The sequence below is a fragment of the Danio rerio genome, chromosome 19 (assembly GCF_052040795.2).
Source record: "Danio rerio strain M-AB ecotype USA chromosome 19, GRCz13ab, whole genome shotgun sequence".
NCBI lineage: Eukaryota > Metazoa > Chordata > Actinopteri > Cypriniformes > Danionidae > Danio > Danio rerio.
In genome coordinates, this window is record NC_141039.2 from 8,655,811 (window position 1) to 8,679,952 (window position 24,142).

Sequence of the window (24,142 nt, forward strand, 5' to 3'; positions counted from 1 at the left end):
TCATTAGCTCAGACTGTAATGTGGGATCCGTGCTGTTAATCTGTCAGATGTGCTCCATATTGTGTTCTCTGGGTTACCACAGATGCTCTCTTTTGCTATTAAACAACAGTTTTTCTGTTGCTATGGAAACGTAAGCAGGAGATAAGAACATCCTGACTTGTTGTGAGGGAGCTTTGGGTGTGATTTTGGGTTTTCCGCTGAGTTTGACTGTCTGCTGGAGAGAATATAAGGTCGGAGATGCTCATTTACGTGACACTCCAGCCAGAACATCACTCGTGCGCTCAGGTATGCTAATAGTTTTTTCTTTTCTATTTCAGTGAATGATTTTCAAGTACTCCTGGATTATTTTGGGTTTATTTTATCATGTACTTAGCATCACAAAAATGAAATTTACTTGCTATTGTTTCAAACCTAAATTACTTTGTTTCTTCTGTTGAACACAAAAAATATTTTAAAGAAAGCAGAAAATCATTGACTTTTATAGTATGTTTTTCCTACTATGGATGTCAATGGTTACAGGTTTTCAACTCTTCAAAATATCTTCTTTTGCGTTCAACAGAATAAAGAAGAGCATGAAAGTTTGCAACCATCTTGGCATGAGTATATACTGAATAAATTTTGATTTTTGGGTGAACTATTCCTTTAATTTCAGCTGAAATTTAGCTTACTTTTAAGTGTCAGACAAATTTGTGTATCATAATTAACCTGTCAGTTTTCTTTTTCTCATCTTCAGCCTCATCTTTAACTCTACATCTCCCAGAATCATGGAATCTGCCATTAATGTGCTTGTCTCTGAGTTCAAGGCTTATGCTGGGAAGGAAGGTTCAGCAAGTACTCTGAGTAAAGAAGAGTTTACAAGCTTGGTCAAATCCCAGTTACCAAACTTTGTAAAGGTAAGCATTTTACTGAAGGTTAGCCTATACTTAGAAAATGTTTGGACTACATGCTTTAAGATAAAGGTATCATTTAGAAACCTGTTGTAAGGGAGAAAAATCAATATAGTGATTATTAGAAAAATATTTGAGTTGTATGTTTTTATACAGAAATCTAAAACTGAATGTGCAACAGCTGCTATGAAAATGCTTGTGTACAAAAGAATTATATTTTAAGTAAAAGCATTTTTTTGTTTATTGAATAAAGCTTTAAAATGTATATATTTTTTTGCCAAAAAACTGTCTAGGTTTCCTAAAAAAACTAAATCAAATAAAAGTTTAAATATTTAAAAAAAAAAGTAGAAAAAAATGAATTTTAATAAAATAGGAATACAAATAAATATCAAAAGTTAAAAAAAATGTATAAGATAATAAGAAATATAGAAATAAAAATAATAGTTGCATATATTCAACGTATACTGATCTCTTTATCTCTGTATTTCTCGTTAAATGATTATTTATAAAATATTGAATCTCCACAGAAATAAAAAAAAATTTCACAACTTATAGCTACTATGAAAGTACTTGTATGCTGATGGATAATTGTTTTAAACTATTTAAAAGTATAAAACCTTGTTTGTCTAGGCTAGAAAAAAAGAAACATTTATTTTGAATCAAATTTTAAATAATGTAAAAATTAAAATTAAATAATAGAAATAGCAAAAACAAGAAAAATACAGAAATAAATTTCATGAAAAGGGGAAAATGTAAAAATGCTTAAACTAATGTTTGGAATGGAAATAAATAAATAACAATTATAATATGCTTTATATGCACACAGATTAATAACTTTTAGCCAGGCAGCCCAACAGCTTTCCATTACAAAATTGTCACGCTTAAGATCTGATTTCTTTAAAAATCAGCGATCTTCACTGCATTTTATATATACACGATATGAAGTGGGTCTCAGATCGGACAAGAAGCACTGCATTAAACTCCATTTCCCTCCGTCATGTCTTTTAAAATATGACAGTTTATTTTACCCCAGTATTTTTAATGAAATTTCTGAGCTAGCCTGTTGCTATTGACGGCGCTAGTGGTTACAACTGTCTTTCATCTTGTTTTACGCTTGAACAATGCTAAAGAATGTTTAAGTCTATTTAACTGAATGTATTGTAATTGCGTTACATCAATGCGGTAAAAACAACCTTGTAAAATTGAGAATAGTCACAAATTAGCTTTCAACATAAGTTTGTCGCAGGCTTTAAAACTGTAGCTGTGCATAGAGCATATTGTTTATAAATTAAAAAATATATAATTTAAACGATCTTTAAACATTTATTTCTATTCTTTTCTTTAAACAATTATTTATAATAAATATAACAAAAGTAAAGAAAAAATTATATGATTAATATTGCTTGCTTAAAAGCATGAACCAGAGCACCATTTTAGAAGTCTGGTGTGAGTTATTAGTAAACCACATCCCAGTCTTCTGAAGAATTCCTTACGGGTCACGTGTTTGCCATATTTTGTTGAACAGGAAATTACAAAAATCCTTCCTAGAAGAACACTCAAGTTAAAGATAGTCTTCACACTACTAGTGTGCATCAAAGCAGTTCAGCATGTTTACATCAGTTAGCCTGCTGACAATGGAAAAACTGCCACATCAGAGCATTTTTTGTTTGACCAAAGCAGAACAGGAACTCCCCTTCACTCTTAATAGCTCAGCAGAGAAGAATGCACAGTACTACTCACAACCACTAGATGGAGACAATGTCATTACAAGTGCATGTAAAAGTCTATCCTGTCTGTTTTCTCCCTCAGAATTCATCTGATCCAGCCACCATTGACCATCTCATGAGCTCATTGGATGCGAATAATGATGGGCAGCTGACGTTCATGGAGTTCTGGAATCTGATTGGCAATGTTGCAAACAAGCATGGTGGATTCTAAGCCAATCAAGAGACATTGAAGTTGTACTTTTAATTTTACCTTGTGACTTTCTGCTGTAATTCTATAACCTGTTGCACAGTTAATGATTGTCCTAAGCAGGTGATGGCAAATAAAATAAAGCATTGTTTCTCAAGGTAATCTAGCCTTGGCTTTTTATTGACCATATAAGCTTTCCTTCACACCTCTCCCACTCTTTTGTGTAGACATTATGGTGCTTCTGATTTAATGGCGATGATTTATGGTAACCCGACACCACCCTGAGGCTTTCAACTATATACTGTTGCATGGCGGCTTAGTTTCAGATCTAAACAGTTTCACCTGAAGTCAGTTGCAGTTATGAGAAATCCTTGTTGACGTGTTTAATGTCAGACACAATATAAAGCAGTTGAATTGCTTGGCAGGTGTGGTCTGGGGGAAGGGCGTTGCTTTCTTTGGAATAGTGATGAAGATTTAGGTCTTATTTGAAAGCGCTGTTAGTTGGAGGGAAAATAGTAGACAAATTCTGAAACTTTTGAATTTTCGCCTGTAGAAAAACATGTTTGATTTGCCTTGGACTTGCAATGTTAAACTTTAGACCTGTCGCACTAGTTTTGGAGAGTTTAAGGGGGCATTTGCATGAGAACAGGGAACTTACACTTGTGAAGTTCACATACACTTCCTGACAAAAGTCTTGTCGCCTATCCAAGTTTTAGGAACAACAAATAATAACTTGACTTCTAGTAGATCATTTGGTATCAGAAGTGGCCTATATGAAAGGCAAAGGCCTCTAGATTACGCTTATTTTACCAAAATAAAATATGATCATACCTTAATTTTTAATTATTTAATTAGGACAATAAGGTCGTTGCTTAGACTCAAGTCTTGTCACCTAACAGAAATAATGTACAGTATATAAAGTCATGGTGCAGAGGAAAACGAATTAATAATTGTATGACTCCCATGAGCTTGGAGGATTGCATCCGTACATCTCTGCAATGACTCGAATAACTTGATAAAGTCATCTGGAATGGCAAAGAAGATCAATGCCTCCATCTTACCCCAGACATGCTCAATAATGTTCATGCCTGGTGACTGGTCTAGCCAATCCTGAAGCATCTTGACCTTCTTTGCCTTCAGGAAGTTTGATGTGGAGGCTGAAGTATGAGAAGGTGAGAAGGAGCGCTATTCTGCTGAAGAATCTGTCCTCTCCTGTGGTTTGTAATGTAATGGGCAGCACAAATGTCTTCATACCTCAGGCTGTTGATGTTGCCATCCACTCTGCAGATCTCTCGCATGCCCCCATACTGAATTTAACCCCAAACCATCATTTTTCCTTTACCAAACTCGACTGATTTCTGTCAGAATCTTTGGTTCCTGCTGTTCCAATAGGTCTTCTGCAGTATTTGTGATGATTGGGATGCAGTTCAACAGATGACTCATCAGAAAATACGACCTTCTGACACTTTTCCAAATGGTCCACAAAAAGTCTAGTTATTATTTGTTGCTCTTACAATGACAAAACTTGTCAGGTAGTGTAGACGACACAACATTGTATAAAAAGGTCTGTGGAAGTAAATAGAACTGCTGCAGTTTGCACGCCATGCCAATAGATGGTGATGTCACTTTGAAAAAAAAAAAAAAAAAACACTTCACACTTTCGTACATACAATCCTATAGTCCATTGGTCTCAAACTCCTGGAGGGTCGCAGCTCTGCATAGTTTAGCTCCAACCACCACCAACTCACACCTGCTTAATAGTCTCCAGTAGTCTTGAACACCTTGATTAGTTAGATCAGCTGTGTTTGATTAGGGTTGGAGCAAAACTGTGCAGGGCTGCGGCCCTCCAGGAATCAAGTTTAAGGCCTATATTGTAGTCCGACGTTGTATTTTTGTTAACATGTTAATGTTTTCAGCCCAAAATGAGACACTTTTTGTGTGTTCTGCCTGTTTTTTTATGACTGAAAACGCATAAATATAAATGAAAGTGTACGTTTTTGATAACACCATCACTGATGTGTTCATATAAACACAGAAAAACTCTTTAAAAACAATGATGTCATGTTTATTATGTGTTTAGGGAGTTGTCGGTTTAAGCAAGTGCAAACCAACACATCAATGGCTGTGTATATGGTAGTGTTGTTGTTTGAATGTTTGCTAATGCTTCATCAGCATAGTGTGGATTTACTTAACATCACAACCAACACAAACGTCTCATCTTACACACATGGCAAATTGTACATACACACCAGGGTCGAGCCGCCGATGGCATATCGTCACTTCCCTACTGGTACGGTTTACTTAGGGTTGTCATGATACCAATAATTCATGTTACGATACTATACCAGCTGAAGTATTGTGATACCAAGTAGTATTGCGATATTGTAATTCATAACTCAAATCCATAAAATTAAGAAAATTGCCAGAAATAATATATTTTAAGTTATGATAGGCCTGTTTGAATTGAATTAATGATTCTCTTATTATTGAAAAAAGTATTTTGCACGTCACTTCACCTGAAAAGTATTCGTTCGTTTTGTTTGTTTGTAGATAACTGACCAACAAGAATTACATTAAAATAAAGATACAAATGATACCAAATAAAATTCATTACAAATTAGGCTTTATGAAGTGGTCAAAAATTGTTTCAATGTTTCCAAAATCTATTTTTTTTCTCAGTCTTATCAGGTACAGTAAGTAATTCAAAATTTAAATTTGAGTCACCATTTTTAAGAGATTGTCACAGTTGTTGTTGCTACTTAATCATTGACAGGAGCAGAAACTAACTGATTTAGATTCGAACTGAAGCATTTTAGTGACTTTTCCACATGCAACATTATGTATTGTAGATAGATTGTTAATGACGATAACATTTACAAACTACAGTGGCATTAGCAGTATTTTGGAGCCATAGTATCACAATACTACCATAGTACCGGTAAACCGTGCAACCCTATTACTTACAAGGCGACAGTACCAAATACTAGCATGGCATATGTATTTTTGGTTGTTTTCATAGATGTAAACACACATAGCTTTGAAAATGTAGTGTAACCATTAAACTTTTAAAACCACAAGTTCAGTTTTTGGCTACATTTTTGTTGTGTAAACTCAACAATCACACACTTTATACGCAAAGTGTAAATATTCATTAATACAATTGTTCTGTAAAAGTATTCCTCAAACTCAAAAATTAAGATATTTAATATTGAAGTATTTGCTCAACATTACTAAACCAATCACGATTGACTTGTTTTAGGGAATCACACAAATGCTAACCCTTTCTATGCAACATGAATCATTAAGAATAACCTTTGTAACATAATCAAAGAGATTTGAGGCATGACTAAAGTATGACCACAGTCCACACAATGCAGTCAGTTCAAACTGCTTTACATAGGCGGTGCCTTTTGCAAACACAGATTATCATAGAAAGTGTTGGTACTGGGATATGATTCATTTGTCTGTATGTCTCCCCTGAGGGCTGGTAAAGAAGATTTATGGTGATACAATGTAATCCGGATTGCAAGAATCCTGGTGATATTACTTCTTGCGGCATTTAAAAACAACAATTTCCTGTCTCAACCACTGTCAGAAATGTAATTTGTTAAATTAACAGCCACTATTTCCCTTCTTGGGTTCAGTGTGCTTATTTAAGAAATTAATTGGTTCAATTCAATTCACCTTCATTTCTATAGCTCTTTTACAATGGGGATTGTGTCAAGGCAGCTTCACATAGAACAGTGATTCTTTACTGTGATACGAGTAACACTAGTGGTATGCGGGCTTCCTTTGTCGAGGAATCAAATATGTCATATGTACATGCTACATATTTAAAAATGTATAAAAAATTATTTACATATGAATATGATGAAATATAGCCTATATTTATGAGGTCCAGGCAACATTTCCAGGTGTTGATAAATAGGCAATATCAGGGGTGGTCAGTCCTGTTCCTGGAGATCTACCTTCCTGCAGATTTCAGTTGCAACCCTTATCAAACACACCTGCCTGTAATTATCAAGTGGATTTCAGGTCCTAATTAATTGGTTCAGGTGGGTTTGATCAGGGTAGGAGCTAAACTGTACAGGAAGGTAGATCTCCAGGAACAGGATTGAGGACCCCTGGGCTATATGTTATTACTTTACAATTGAGTACAGCAGTTTTTGTTTTTAATTTTTAAAAACAGTAACCTAACATTTTTACTTTTAAAAGCACATTTTAATTTAAATGTTGACGTTTTTTTTTTTACATATAAGCACAGTACAGTGTTAATGTTCAAACTATCATGTTTAAAGTGGCTAACATTAATACATATTCTTAATATTAGGAATTAATCTGGCTGGTTTTTGAACAGAACAGAGCTGTTGCTGCTTTACTGGGCCTACTACGCTACTGTATTTCAATACTGCTCATCATAGTGGTACTTGGAGAGACAATTATTTTCTGAGGTGGTACTTGATGAAAAAAGTTTGAGAACCACTGACAGAAGATTATAGTGATTGTAGTTAAACTAAAATGTTATTTAGAAACATATTGTCACAACAAATGTTCTTTACTCAAAACACTAAACATGTTAACATTTTTACAACTTACTACATCATTATGTAGGCTATTAATCTTACCAGATAAAAGCCAGTAACGCGTTTTGGACACACTTAAATTATTTTGTAACATAAACAGGGCAGCATTTATAACATCACAGTGCCCTGGCTGATTTTTTTAACACCAGTTCAAATGTTGTGCAGGGAAGGGTTAAAGTTTTTAGTACTTCCCTTAAAGCTCCAGACAAAACTTACTGTCATCTGGCGTGATTCCCAGTGTGATTTCTGCTGTGAAACGACATTCTCGTGTTATAGTGTTGATGTTACAGCTGTGGACAACATTAGAAAGATCTGGGTTAGCCCATTAATCACTTCAAAACTCAACTGTCCTGTTTGAAGTAGCAAAATTAGTTCGTCCCCTTGTTAGTTCCCCTCCTCCAGGTACGCCCTTTCATTTGTCAGGGGCAACAAAAAAAATTCACGGAAGAGCTTCGGCTTTGGTTCGGGTTTGACAAGTTTTTTTTCTCTTTTTTTTTTTTTTTTGAGGTAAGGGAAGAGAAGGGAAAGGGAAAAAAGGCTTTACAGCAGCTACTGCGAACTGTCAATCCGTGCTGTCCCCATTTTAGGGTAAGTCCTCAAAAATACACTTATTTATAATTTGTGACTACTTTCAACGCAAAACTTTGAGATTTTGAACATTTAAGAGTTTATATAGAGTGTCAACGCCACGTTTTAGTAACACCCATCGACCACCCTTAGCCAAACTGAAGCTGAATCTGGAAACATCTGCCGTTTTCGCTCACGGTTAATCTGTTTTTCACAAATACGCTAAACTATGCAGATAAATACTTATGTGGTTTGCGCGCGAATACATGCACGAGCAATTGGCTTTGTACGTTAGCTGATAAAGTGAATGCTGCTGTTTAAAACCTATTTTTAATGTACAAATTATTTTAAGATTTTTGAAGCTTACGATAAGCATATTTTATAATTATATATTTATCTTGTAATATATATTCTTTTCTTCGGATTTTAGTATTCGCTAAGATGCTTGACGTTTGTGACACTCTTCAGTCTCCCGCGCCAACAGTAAATCAATCAAGTCCAATATAAAGTATCGCTTTAACTCCTGACAGAAAAGAGAAGCGTTTAAGTTAACCAAAGGGTGTTTTGTTCCACGCGTGATTTGAGGGTGAAGAAAATAAGAAGTACCTCGAGATGTTCCTCACCAGGCTTTATACTCAGGCAAAGTTGTTCCTGTGTGAATTTTTAATGGCGCACGCGAGCGGCGGGTATTGTCGTTACTGAGATCGAGCGCGCGCGCGTATCACATTCTCCCTTTTGGAAACGCAAACCGTTCAATCTCTTTAGCGCATTGGAGAGAGAAACTGTACAGTGGAAGAGTGTCCTTGCTTATACTGCCTATGTGTCCCCTTTATCTCATTCATTGAGTTTGTTTGCACAGATTTACTTACTCATTTCGGCCAGGCACAGAAAAAGGTCGTGTCTGTTTTGGAGAGTCACTTAAGTAATGGAAGATCTCCCTTCATTACTTATTATTAACTCATCCACGTGCTGTCTGTCTGAGGGAGTTTTGGGTTAAAGAGACTGTCTAGGGTGGCGCGGACGGCATTGCCAGGTCAGGGGCCAAAGGCATCAATAATTCATATGACTTCACGACTGGCACTGGATAGGGTTGAGCCCGAAGGTTGAAAGAGTCAATGGGATCGGTGACCAGTGCCTATAGAGACTAGAAATATGACTGGAGACCAGGTGTGCAGGACTTGTGACAACAACACAGCATTGACTTCAACAGAGCAGCGGCCCTTTGATCCAGGGCGCATGTCAATGTAGTTTGTGCTGTGAATAAGGGCTGACAGTACAGTAGGGTCTGTGTCTTTAAACACTGCTCTGTTGTGCATGCATAGATGGTGGATTTCAGTTACTCTACATGCTACTTTCTGTATAAACAGGTGCTTGTACAGTAACCTGTTCTTCTGGGTGTCGAGCAAGATCTGTTTATAGTAATGCTGACTTGGGAGATTAATTTTGAGTAATCTAGAGCAGTGGTTCTCAAACTGTGGTACGTGTACCTCTACTGGTATGCAGGCTTCCTTCTAGTGGTACGCGGAGGAATTAAATATGTCATGTATATGCTACACACTTTTCAAAATTTATCAAAAATTATGCATATCATATGCCATATATGACATATAGCCTATATTTCTGGGCTAATATGCCACGTTTTTTAACTGTGCAGAGTTGCAGCTGCTTTACTGGGCCTACTATGCTACTGTATATTTCAATACCGCTCTTTTTGGTGGTACTTGGAGCGACAATTTTTTTCTAAGGTGGTACTTGATGAAAAAAGTTTGAGGACCACTGATCTAGAGTAAGACCCTTTTCTGCATTTGAAGCTGATCTTTTTATGGCTTAAAGTGTGTTTCATGCACAAAGGTCTGTACCGGTTGTCTTTTTCCCCATAGTAATCAGTTTACACATTTACAAAAGTCATTTAAAATCTCAAATCAAGTACGATTAACATTGTATAATAAAACTGCATGTTTATACCCTTTCTCCTTGAGAAAAGTGTGCATGAAACTCATTTTAAAACTCATATTTTGTAATTAATAAATGCATGATTTATTATCTATTTCACTCACGATATGTAGCCGATTTTATATAGTGCACTCACAGGATATGTTTGATGCAGTAAGGGCATCTGCTGGTAAAATGTGTCACAGTAATTGGTGGATCATTTCAATGTGGCGACCAGTGTTAGGGAAAGATACTTTTGAAAGTAATGCATTACAATATTGAGTTACTCCCCCAAGAAAGTGACTAGTGTGTTACTTTGGTAAGTAATGCGTTATGTTACTTTTGGGTTGCTTTTGCGTTACTTTTTATTACCTGGCTAAGGCTTGATCTCTTTCAGAAGTCTTTATTTTTTTTCTTATTTTAATAGAGGAGTTCTCCAATTAACAACACACTGTATAACCTTTATTTACCTTTAAAAAAACACATCAAAACATAATAACGTAGCATACTGTTATCTTACAGCTTCCTCTAGTGCTATACATGGCGTATATACAGATTATTGAAAGTTTAAAGCAATGTGTTTGCTACTTTTGTATCTGTCTAGGTACCTAATCACTGTCCATTGAGACAATCCCTTTTTCCCTTTCTTCGATGCATTCAAAATAATGAACACATTCTCTCATTGACTGCGTGATTTGTTGTGACTACTTTTAATTCAGCAATTTCTTTTTTAAAAGCTAATTAATTAAACTAAAATGTAACTCGCTTTACATTTTCAAAAAAGGAACCCAAATGTTATTACTTATTTTTTAAAAGTAATGTGTTACTTTACCCGTTACTTAGACAAGTAATATTATTATATAACTCGCGTTACTTGTAATGCGTTACCCCCAACACAGGTGGCGACCCCTAATAAAGAGGGGAGCAAGGCAAAGGAGAACGAGTGAGCTATTAATTCATTAGGTAACACCAGTTGTGTCATTTTTAATGGTTAAAATATGAAATAAAAATGTATCTAATTGTAACAATTGGTTCTTAAAAGTAAATTTTAAAAAGTGTAATATTATTTATAATTGGTTAATTCAAGTCAAAAATGTTATTTTAATTAATTACACCATTGAAGTATATTTTAGTGGATGTTTTCTCTTCAGTAAAATCATAAATAAAAAACACTTTCTCTTTAGTAAGATGTGCCTAAACTTTTTTTTGCATGTATAAAATTAATATAATATAAAATATAATGCAAAGTAAATTTGAATGGTGAAATCGGGTCAAAATTGCATCTAATGTTGGGTAATACCTGTGTACACTTATGTAGTAAGAGTAAGTTTAAAGTATTAAATTTGTATAGCTTTTATTGGCAGCAACAACGTTTTAAAGGTGGCACAAACCTACATTTTCTCTATTTTATTTAAAACTTAAAATTATAGAGTATAAAGTATAATATTTGTATGCAAAATACATTTTACAGTTGCAGACGGACGATTTTTAGCATCCAAAAATATGTCAGATATGTAAATATGTTCACTTTGAGGGATCAGAGAAGCTGTTATACCACTTAATTCCCAAAATTGAAATTTGCCAGCCAGATTTTGTGATACAGTTGTGGGTTTAACCCAAATGAAGACGCTGATCAAGTGTGTAGGGTTTATGTCCAACAGCCAATGAGAATTATGATATAGATAATTAAATTATTGCCATTTTAAGACCATTTTATGGCAGTGATCACAAAACGATTACTCACTCGCTGTTCTTTATCCTTCTTAGTCCCTGATTTTAAGGTTTGCCCCAGTGGAATGAACCGCCAATTACTTTGGCATATGTTTTATGCAGCCGATGACCTTTCAGCCACACCCACACGCTTTCATTCACACACACTCATGCACTACAGCCAGTTTTTGTTGACGCAATTCACTCCTGATCCAGCCGGGACTCAAAACCGCTGTGAACTGCTTGCTGTAAGGAAACAGTGCTAACCACTGAGCTACCATGCCTTGCTTCAGATTACTTAGATTCTGTAATTTGGTTAAAAAAATGTTATGTCCTAATATAAACTTTGATACCATTAATTTAGTATATTATATTATGGCTTTAGCATAATTTGTGAATGTGTGCCATTTATCAGTGTCAGTGGACTGCAGCTATTTTTATTGCATGATAAGTCAGTATATAGTGTCATCATTATCAGAGTGTCTGCGGACAGAGGTGGAAGAGTGGCAGGAACTGTTTCCTGCGCATTTACACCTGAGCGTAGTGTAAAAGACTCCTTCTCACTTTCAACAGCCTATGAAACCAGAAACTTTAATATGCAAACTGCGTCATGTCTGTATCTCCTTCTCTCGCACTCATTAAATTAGGCTAATGGTCATGTTTCGTAATTGCTTACTACCTGTCGATGTGGTTATTACTGCTGCTGATAAGAGGAAACTGTGTGTGTGTGTCTCGGATGACAAACACACCTACACAGATTTTGACCTGTAATAACCACCCAAAGGGCTACTTTACTGACCGCTGGATGTCACAGCTTGTTTTGGTAGTCTTTGTTGTTTCTATGCCTCTGTTTGTACTGCTATGCAAATTATATGGTTTCAGTCCTGACCTGAACAAGTAAGCCGTAGTTTTCTGGTTAGGTCTGAATGGCTGACGTAAACAAAAATGATCGAAATTCAAAAGATGACAAAACCTCAGAGTTGTGCTTTCTGCATCTCTGTGTGACACTAAGAGTCTTCAAGATTTTATCAATGAAACATACCTTTCAGTAAACGTGTACCTGAAAACACAGGTTCTTTCCAGCCATTCTGCGGTTTCATAGATATGTGTTATTATTTTATACTAATAGAAATTTATTATACACTGTAAAAATGCTGGGTTCCACACAGTTCCTTCATGTAGTCCCTACACAAATTAATCGTTATTTGAATCATTTTCACAAATTTAAGTGGACAGAACATGAAACAATTAATTTGTCCACCCCCAAAAATAAGAATTGTGTTGTTTCAACTCATTTTGAATAAGTAGTTTGAACAAGCAGCAAAAATAGTATTTATTAATATTTCAACCATCAATTAATTGTCTGCTTATTATTTGGGTCTGAGTCACGAGGGCAGCAGTCTCATCAGAACCCCATACATCACACTTGCCAGACACATCATCCAGCTCCTCCAGGGGCATCCCGAGTTGATTCCAGGCTAGCAGAGAGACATAGGGCCCTATCATACACCTGTTTGCCCCAACATGTTAGTATTTTCAGCCCAACGCTACCTTCATTTTTCTGTTTTCCACCACGATGTTGAAATAGCTAATTTGTTTTGTGCCTCTTTGTGGACTCATGGGTGTTTCGGTCTAGAAAAGAGGTGTGTTAAGGCGCATTGTTGGCACGTTGCTATTTTGAGGAACTAAAATAGACTATACAATAGACCAGCTGAAAGCAAAGTCGAGTGGAGAGCGTGTTAGTTGTGCGCCTCGCTTACACATTGCTTAAAACATGCAGGATGTACAGCAATAAGCAAATATCTTTAAAATGAAAAAGATTTAAAGGATTAAAATATTACAAAAATATTATTATATATATAAAAACCACTGCCTTCATGCCTTTGCCTCGGAGGCCTTTTTTCTGTTTATTCACAACATCTTGCTTTTGTATAATGTTATTATTATTAGCAGTATTATTTATTATATGCATATTTATATTTGTTTTATTAAAAACAAGCTTAGATTTGTCCATCTGTCAGGTTTTGGACCATATGGGGCATAGCACGTGTGTTTGGATATAACACTTCATTATTATTGTTCATTTATTTGTTTGCTGGAAATTAGAACTGAATGTAAAAATAGTTTTGAAAAAAATCTTTGCGCTTAACATTAATTATGTAGGCTGATGGATGTCTGTGCGTAAAACACCGTTTTCTTATACACGGTAAGAGAGAAATAGAAAGGGAAGGTAAAGACAGATTGGAGGAGGCTCATTCTTTAACCTTGTGCTGCAGATGATCTGTTTATCTGTTTTCTCACTAGTAAAGTGTTCAGTTTTTCTACTTAAAGTCCGCTATGTAAATAGAAGATGTGTCATAGCGCTACGCAACGGACTCTTAAAGAGAAGGGGAGATGAGACTCTGATTGGTTTATGCTCAAAACACACCAGTAACTCATTAAGAGTATAAGCTCAACCCTGTTAGACCATGTGTCGTGGTGCAGAGCATATTTTGTCAGTCCTTAAAATAGATATAGTGGATTCGGACACGCCTTTAATGCTTTAGTCCCCTGCACTTTAGATTTTGTGCTTAGATCAATAAAATGGAGCCCATAGTCCCTCCAGTGTGTCCTTCTGGAGGGACATGCCTTGAACACCTCTGTAGGTATTTAAAACAGACGGCCAAACCACCTCAGCTGGTCTCTTTCCATGTGGAGGAGCAGCGGATCAACTCCGAGCTTCTCAAGGAAGATCTCCTTACCCTATCTTTAAGGGTGCGCCCTGCAATCCTGCATTTCACCCCTTTATAATTGAGATCTTGTACTTTTGTTCATGATCCAAAGCTCATGATCATAAGTGAGCATAGGAACGTGGAACGCATTACAAATCTGCCTGTAAATTTCATAATCCATTCTTCCCTCACTCATAAACAAAACCCAAAGATACTTGAACTCCTCCATCTGGGGTAAGGACTCTCCTCCAACCTAGAGATGGCAAGCCATCTTTATCCAGATAAGCACCATGCCTTCGGACTTGGGGGTGCTGATTGTCATCCCTGCCCAACACACTTGGCAGAAAACTGTCCCAATGCATGCTGAAGGTCCATGAAGCCAACAGAACATCATCTACAAATAGCAGAGGTGGAATCTTGTGGTCCCCTAATCAGACCCCCTCCGGCTCTAGGTTGCATCTAGAAATTCTGTCCATAAAAATAATGAACAGAACCGTTGACTAAGGGCAGCTTTGTCAGAGTCCAACATGCACTGGAAACCAGTCTAACCTCTTGTTGGCAATGCGGATCAAACTCATGCTCTTTTCATACAGGGACCAGACAGTCCTTAACAGAGCACCACTGGCCCCATACTCCTAGAGTACCCCCATAGATTGCCTCAAGAGACTCGCTCGAACGCCTTCTCCAAGTTCACAAAACACAAGTGGACTGGACAGGCAAACTCCCACAAAGCCTTGAGCACCCTTGATTTCATTTCTGTGCTTATTTATGCATTTATATTCAAGTTTTAGTAATATTACTAAACCAGCATATACAGTTAGCTTGGAAAGAGCAGGGTGCCAACAACATCATTTCAACTTACATCATTTAACCGACTGGAAGAAAGTCAGTTTGAAATTTGTGACTTAGAATTGTATTTAATATTAAAACCATTGTTCATGTCTTCAGGCCAGTGATTATCTTACTGTGTATGGAGAGATGAAAATGAGTATAATGTTCACCATTGGGAAAACTTGTAACATTAACTTGGTCACATAAAGCACATCTTAGCCAATCATAGTGGCTTTTGGTCTCCTACCCAGCTTACTGCCATAGAGTTAACACTGCTGATGATCTGAATAAAAAAGCAAGAAACATGTTGTGTTCCAAACAGGATGTATTGCCCTTCAAATGGCACTTTTCAGAGTAAAAACATGGCCTCTTTATTGAAGTGTCATTCCAAATCAAAGTGCTCCAACATTGCCAATTTGAAGAGTATTACTGATGCATACTTCTGGTCCCTATGATCCTTTGCGCAGGAAATTTGATTGGTAAGGCACAATGGGTTCCATTCGGAAGGGCTCATCCCTATGCCCTAATATCTTCAAAGTTGTCACTCTGAATAGGGATGACCCCTATCGAATGGAATGCAGTGACTCAAAATGTTCAAGGGGGGCCTGGGCACTGGAGCACTGAATAGAGAACCACTGTTTTAAAACAAATAGTTGAAAAACACCCCAAAAAAGCCTGTAAAATCAAAATAATTTTTGTCATAACTTTAGTTTTTTTGGTAACTTTTTTACAGTGTATAAACATTAGTTTAAATAATTAGTTATTATAGTAATTAGTCATTTTTATTAGTATATTGTCAGTTTTTTAATAATTTGTACATTAACATATACAAAAATATTTATTAGCATTTTTTATATTAAAATTTAAAATTTTTATTAGATTCTAATTTTATTACAATTTTATTTCAGATATAAATGATAAAAATATTGAAATTATGAAGGTTTTTTTCCCCAGTAAATTAATAAAAAAATTATTGCTTAAAAATAACATTCTTTGTCGACTTATACAATTAATAGTAGGCCAATAATATATGCTTTTAATTTAAATGGTCAAAATATGCTCAGTGGTTAGCACTGTCGCCTCACAGCAAGAAGGTCGTTGGTTCGATTCCGGGCTTTGACAGTTGCCATTTCCTTTGCATATTCTCCTCATATTCGCATGGGTTTCCTTCGGTTCCTTCTGTTTCCCCCACAGTCCAAAGACATGCGCTATAGGTGAATTTAACTAAATTCAATAGTATCAGGATGCAGCCTTTATGATGCAAGCTGAGATTGCATCACTTAGCGATGCAATGCCAGACACAGTGCACTCAAATGGAGCGAGTGACGTCAATGTGATGGAGTTAGAGTTAGGGGTGGGGTTAGGTGAGCCCATTAAAAAGCATTGGATGCAGCTCAGATTGCACTGCACCAGGTCTGCATCCAGACCCCTTTCACAAAATTGGCCTAGTGTGTGTGAATGAGAGTGTGTTTCCCAGTACTAGGTTGCGGCTGGAAGGGCATCGGCTACGTTAAACATATGCTGGAATAGTTGGTGGTTCAGGGATAGTTCACCCAAAAAATCGAAATTCTTTACTTATTCCACGTCAATTTGAGTTTTTTTTTTGTTTTATTTTGTTGAGCACTAAAAAAAGATATTTTGGAAAAACAAATATGGAATTCAATGGTTAATTTGCAGACTTCCAGCTTTCATCAAATTCAAAATATCTTTTTTTTGTGTTCTACTGAAAAAAAAAACAGGTTTGAAACAAGTGGAGGATGAGTAAATAATGAAAGAATTTGTACTTTTATGGGAACTGTCTTTTCAAATACACATTCATACAGACATTCACTACTCCTCCCACCCCCAAAATCTGATCTTTTTCTCTTCATGCCGAACATAACTGACTGATGAACTTCTGTAAGCATCTGAGCAATGCCATTCACTCAGTGAGCCATTACAACTCTCTTGTCATTTCCTTCGAAACCCGTCAGTAAAAACTGTATGGTGGAATGTATAGAGAGATCGAACACTGAGCGTGAGCCTGCATCAGTCAAATCTCATACGTGACAAAATTCTGAATTCTTGACATTGAAAGAGGCGTGAAGACCTGAAAGCAGAAAGCGTGAGTGAGGACAGACGTGATGTTGGAGCCGCTGGTAAAATCCCTGTCGAAACACGAGCCGGCGTTGCGTTTGGGTCATCAGTAGATCAGATGACCTATCTGAGATCAGGACGAGCGCTGGCCAATCGCCTCTTCTCTTATCTGCGACTCGCTGTCAGCTCAAACGCACAGCATTTCCATTCTCCACGCTCCACTTCACACACTCGCTGAAGGCTTGAAGATGAGTGACAAACACTCAGTGAACACACTATTAAAGTTTGTAGACTCAGTGGTGTAAAGCAACAAATCACAAATACTCAACTTACTGTAATTGAGTAGTTTTTCTTAGATATTGTAATTTACTAAGCAGTTTTAAAAATGTGTACTTTTAATTTCCCTTAAGTACATTTTTTATTGCTGTATCGGTACTTTTACTCCACTGCTTTCCTTCAACCTGCAGTCACTAATTTGTTTTTTCTTGACACAGTTCACTAAAGAACTACAAATCAGCCAGTATATGGACTACAAGTTTCAGTCATGCACCGCTCACATACACCTGTACCTCTTTCCAATGATTTCACACATTCACGGCTGAGAGCTGCTCATGAACTGATACATGTACTATTTACACACACACACACACACACACACACACACACACACACACACACACACACACACACACACACACACACTTCTTGGCTTAGTCTTTTTTATTTGTCTTTTTGAAATCTACAATGTGTTTTCCTGGACTTGTCTGTGTTTGATCTCTGCTTTGCTTTCCCGATTTTGATACCTTGCCGCCTGTACTGACCATTTGCCTGTTTTAATGACCACGACCATGACATCTGTTTGCTCCTGATTGTAACCGTTACTTGCCTGACCTTTCTAATAAACCTGAGTTTGGATCCGCACCTCTGTTGTCAGCGTTCCCACTTTAAATTACATTTATAATTACAAATCACTTTGTAATTTTACTCTAAAACCCTTAATATTTTATTAGGAATGCACCGATACCATTTTTTTGGAACTGATTCAATCTCGATACCAAAATTCTGAGTATCGATCGATACAGATCAGAACCCGATACTGTGCCTTTTTTTTTTTTTCCCAAACATAATACAGTTACTATAGTTCTGGCGAAAAACTCATATCACCATTTTTAAAAATAATTCGTCTTCTTTTGTAAAAATAACAGACCTATTAATCCTACTGTACATGACAGACATCACAATTTAACTAAAAACATGATGATTTCTGTACACTAGGCTACATTATTTGAGCATTCCTTATGGCATTTATATGATCTGTTGTGCTCCAGCTTGTTTTCATTTTTAAAATTAAGATTTGTCTTTGAAATATGTAATAGGCTACCTCTATTGACCTTAATCGTTGGTAAAATTACCAGCCTTTTAGCAAAGCCTGATATTTTCCTACAGGTTTGAAGCAGATTAAAGTAAACCGTCTGAGGCCAGTTTTACTTAATAATCCCTTGACAAATCTCGCCGTGAATAGGACGGAGAAAGTTCAAAACAAGGTCCACTTATATGCTTCAGCGCTAAAACACAAACTGGTCTGTTAAATAAAATTATACTTTAAATAAAATACAGTGAAATATTCACAGTTTCAGAGTAGCCTATATTAGGCTAAATAACTTTTCTGTTAATCACTATCCATATTGCGCCTTCAGTTTCACTTTTTAATAATTTAATCAACTACTTTGATCACAATGAGTCAGGCTTTACAAACTATTTGCAGCACTGAAAGTATTTCCCTTAGAAGAATAAACTCAGCCGGAAGGATGAGAGAACAGAAACTTACTGTAAGAATAATTTTACGGGGCTGCGCACACACTTGATGCATCACTCAGACAGCGCACATGGTATCTGCGGACACTTTCAAAACAGAGCAGCACAAAGGGAAAAAATCACTGTATTTACAATCTTACTAATGTATTATTAAGCCTTTTCTGATTAAGAGTTTCAGGTTGACCTACTTTGTGTGTGTAGCAGGTAATAACCCTCTCTACTCCAGTGTTGCGAAAGCGATCTGCTGAATTAACAGACGCAGCGCAACATGATTTACAAATGGCAATAAACTCCTTGCTGCAGGTCAAAATTAACCTATTTATTGCTAAACTAAATGCATTTATCCACTGATTACTTATATTAACAGGAACAAATAGTCTTGGAGAAAGTTTTTTGAGTGAACACGACAATCAGCGTTAATTGTGAATGAATGGAGAATGATTGACAGGCACGACGGTGGGAAGCACTGAACTGAACATGAATTTAACCACATTAATATGACTTCGGATCATTTGGGATATAGTAGGCCTACATGACAACTTTCTACCTTCATGGCTAAACTGGGTTATAAACACAGAATATAGCTCACGCGCAAGATCGTTTTTCAATCGATACCAGCTGGCCGATACACGATCCAACAAAAATATGCGGTATCAAACCAATATCCGATCCAAGTATCGGGATGGGTGCATCCCTATATTTTATATATAACACTGTTAAATGTAAACTACAGTTTAAAACATTTTTAAAGTAAAAAAAAACACTTTTTGTTTTATTATAAGTCTTTCAAGGTTTCAGAGAAATGTAGTTCCTTTTAATTATAATAATAATATTAATAATAATAATAATAATTGACGCTATACATATATTTGATTTCTGCAAGATCATTTAATGCTTCAGAGTTGTACAGCCTTTACTACAACTTTTGAGTTACAAGAACAATTTTTAAAAATCCAATTTTTTTTTATCTTAACCTTTATTATACATCTTTATAGATTCATTTGCTTGCATGTTAAATATCATCTGTCTAATAAATGCTTTTGACTTTGTTCGTCTTATAGAGCTAAGTCTACTATGGAGTCAGCAATTAAGACCGTTGTGGGGGTATTCCTGAAGTCCTCAAAAGGCAAGGAGAACCTCGGAGGAAAGGAGTTCCAGAGTCTGGTGAAAAGCCAGCTGAAGAACATTCTGACGGTCAGAGGACAAATTTAACACATTTTTAATATTCATTCATCAGACAGAATCACGCCTGACTCATTTTTTCCATAGACTGTATCTGTTTCTTTCCCGAGCAGTTACTCATTATCTAGACTGTGATGAGCTGGGCAGAAACCACAAGCTTGTGTCCAAATAGTCATTTAGCATGAGGAACGCTGCTGGGTTATTTGCTGCGGTGCCACGTTAAATTACAGAGGAAAAGTTTAGTGCTGCGTTCTCATCCTGCGTGGACATCAATCATTCATTAGATCATGCAGTTTTTAGGAGAAGTCTGCTATTAATCTTCTAAACAATACATTGGCCTGACAGACCCTATAAACCTGCTGTAAATTTAAATATTAATACATTAAAAGGCAATACATAACATATTTGTTAAAACATAACAAATAAGCAACAAACCACACAAATAAAAAAAAACTGAATAAAAGTCTTTTAACAAAAGTAACCAAACAGGCAAAATGCTTTGGTGTTATGATTTTGTTTTCTAATATTATTCCAAATGTTCCTAAACATTACATATAACGTTTTTATAATTACATTTTAATATTGGAAGTATTTTTATAATAACTGCTTTTAAAATTGTGGTTTCTTGACATATGTGTAAATGTTTGTAAAGGAACAATTAAAAGTTTGTAATAGGTTTTTTTTTTTAAACAAGAGCAAGTTGACTAAATCAGTGGATTAAACCATGCTGATAAAACATCCTACTGATATTTTGAATATCATGTAATCTTAAGTAAATCCAAAATATATATTTTGGTGCTATATATTATAGTTTTTCATTTGTATAGTTATAAAAACAATGTGGAACTGGACCACAAAACCAAAACATCATGTGATTATTTTTTTAACATCACACGAGTAAATCATTTCCATTGATATAAGGTTGGAATAGGATAATATTTTGTCTGAAACACATCTGTTTGAAAATCTGGACTTTTAGAGTGCAAATATATGTATATATATATATATATACTTTGTGTTTTTATTTGCGTTTTCCATACTCTTCTAACTTTTTCTAAACCACAAAAGTTTTTCAAAGTTACTGAAACAACACAAGCTCCTCACAAACATTTTCTATTTTCTTTTGTAACAAATACAAATCTACTTAATATTGAACAGTGCATCACCACAAACAGTTTATTCCAATAAAACTGTGATCAATACTGCAGGCATGCTTAAGGAATGACTAACATCTGAGTAACTCTGTGTTTAGGGCTCAGAGGACAACGAGGCAGTAAAAAACATGCGTGAGCAGCTCGACAACAACCAGGATGGCAAGGTCAGTTTCCAGGAATACATGAGTCTAGTGGGTTATCTGGCGCAGGCGGTCAGCGAACAGCGCTGTCTGGAGGCAGAAACACCAGAGGAGACTCCGGTACAGGAGAGTCAGGCCCAAGCCGCAGCAAACGTCCAGGCGCAACCACAACAAGCAGAACCAAAGGCGGAAACAGACAAGAAGAAGGAAGAAGAGAAGCCGGCGGCGGAGGAGAAGAAGCCCAAGGAAGAGACAAACAAAAAGGTGGAGCAGGAAGGAGCTAAAGCTGAAGAGAAAAAAGCCGAAGAGAAAAAAGCTGAAGCGAATCAAGTCCTAGAGAATAAAGCTGAAGAGAAAAAGGTTGAAGCGAATCAAGCCGTAGAGAATAAAGCCGAAGAGAAAAAGGTTGAAGTGAATCAAGCCGTAGAGAAAAAGGTTGAAGCGAATCAAGCCGTAGAGAAAAAGGTTGAAGCGAATCAAGCTGTAGAGAAAAGGGTTGAAGAGAAAAAAGCTGAAGAGAATAAAGCTGAAGAAAAGAACATAAAAGAGGAAGCGTCGTAGGAGCTGGAGGAAGTCGCATCTTTAATGCTTCCATGTTTGTTTTGTCTGTCGTTTTTTTATTATTGTGGTATTTTAATAATTACATACGAGAACCTAGCCGATACACTACACATTTTAACAGTCCAAAGAGGTAAAGTCACCTTAATACAGGTTTTTGGCTATCGCTAGGACATGTTTTTGAAACATTTAGGTTGTGGCGGGCGATGGGAGATCGCTGATGAAAGTGAAGAGCGGGGGGCGGGGGGCGGGGGGCGGGGGATTGGACATTGAACATTTTTTACACAGAGCTCATTTTGGACATTTTTTACACAGAATTTTACTGATAGGAACAAATCATATTGCCGTCATAGTGCCCTGTATCATTCATTTTACATTTTACCGGCAGTCAAACATACGTTTAAATAGGTTTTCACAAAAATTTATGTTGAAGCACATATTTCCAAACCTTAACAATTTTTAATTTATGTCTTGCGGTTCAGAATTGTTATAAAAAACACAAGTTGTGCTTTCATAACACTAAAGTTTGTCGCCCAACAAAAACACATTAAGCAATGAACTAAATACACTAACAACAGTTAGCACTCTCATACAATGTTTTCATATGTATTTTTTTCCCCAAAACAAGAATGATATCTCTGTAATGTAACATGAGTACACTTTTCTTTGTAAATTCTCCTTTTTTGTGTGCGACAACTATAATCAAATCGACTAAATGCTGTTTACAGTGTAAGCTACATCAAATTGTTTTGCTAGTGTTTTGTTACTTAGATTTTAAATCCGTTTTTTTTTTTTGATGGTATTTTTGTGGAAATGTATCAAATTGCAGTCTAATTGACTTTGGTGTTGTTAGTTTTGATCGTCTAAACACTATTAAATGATCTACATTTTAAAATTTTTCACAGTTTCAAAAAAGCAACCGAGTATTTAAAAGCAGGCCCTAGCGATTGTTAAAAAACACCACTAATTTTTGTTTGTATGCACATGAGTTCATGCCTGTGATTAATTTTGTAATAATATAGTGTGTGATAGAAGTTGTCGACAGCCGCAAATGTGACCAATGGCCAAAGGGGTGCAATAATAAATAAATGTCCTTTTTTTATTTGAGCCAGATTTGTTGTAAAAGGGTACTGCAACCACTGTTTCCCCTCGCTAAAATGTCCCGAAAACATCCGCGAATGAAGATCAGACGTCGTGTTTATAGCGTAAATGTTGAAAAAAACTATGTTTACTTTAGTTTGTGCCACCTTCGACTCCGGTGCTAGTCGTAAATGTGTTTTCCAGTGTTGCAGAAGCATTTATTTTATTTTTTTACCTTGCTTTTGTTCGCTGAAATGCCTTCCTGCAGGAGTTTATCTAATTGCATCACCATTTTAAGATGTGGGACTTGCGTTTGTGGCGCACATGGGAACACTATATGCAGTCCTCATACTTTGTTGTTCACATTTCTGGGCCTTGTTTGCATGAGAATAAACAAATTTGCTTTTGAATGACGCTGTTTTGTTGGTTTGTGCTTATATTAGCTTAGTGTTAGACCTTCACATGCTGTCCATCTAAGTGCTTCGTCTCAAGAGCTGTAATATCAGATTCTTAGTGCTCTTATGATAGCTGACGCTCAATTATTAAAAGCCTCGGGATGGAATCTACACCAGGGGACCCTTGTGGCCCCGAGGGAGCCCCAACTCATCCTGAAGTATCAGTTCAGTGTCATGGGTTTAGACCTGATGACATTTAATAAGATTCACAGTTCAGTGATCACTCAGACGCGTGAGCATTCATTCTTGCAAACTTAAACTTTATTCACATATTCATATGTATTTTTCCCTAGTTTTTTGGTATCTACCATACCTGCACATGGCTTTTATTAAATAGGTGTGTCTGTGTTTGATAGGTTTGCTATGCAATGAAATTTTGAGTTTCAAATTTCCTAAACCAATAATATTATTTAGTGCCTATAACTTGCATATGTTTAGGAGACAGAAAATGGACAGATATAAAGACAAACAAGACAGAAAGAAAATAGACTGATAGAAGCTAGATAGTTGCGACAGACAGGCAAACAGAAAATAGACTTATAAAAAA

At 36.2% G+C, this 24,142-nt stretch overlaps 3 protein-coding genes across 3 annotated transcripts in view; 2 read left to right on the top strand and 1 right to left on the bottom strand.

The window, feature by feature from the left end:
* Positions 1–24,142, bottom strand: part of mllt11 (MLLT11 transcription factor 7 cofactor) — a 369,526-nt gene that overhangs the window by 121,949 nt on the left and 223,435 nt on the right. The window lies entirely within an intron of this gene.
* s100a11 (S100 calcium binding protein A11) lies at positions 252–2,963 on the top strand. Its single transcript, NM_001282183.1, has 3 exons — positions 252–285; positions 734–893; positions 2,697–2,963. The coding sequence occupies exons 2-3, from the start codon at positions 765–767 to the stop codon at positions 2,823–2,825; spliced, it is 258 nt and encodes an 85-aa protein (NP_001269112.1). The 5' UTR covers positions 252–285; positions 734–764; the 3' UTR covers positions 2,826–2,963.
* s100u (S100 calcium binding protein U) lies at positions 7,829–23,550 on the top strand. Its single transcript, NM_001128341.1, has 3 exons — positions 7,829–7,972; positions 20,088–20,220; positions 21,461–23,550. Exons 2-3 carry the CDS (start codon positions 20,101–20,103, stop codon positions 22,061–22,063), a joined length of 723 nt encoding a protein of 240 aa, NP_001121813.1. The 5' UTR covers positions 7,829–7,972; positions 20,088–20,100; the 3' UTR covers positions 22,064–23,550.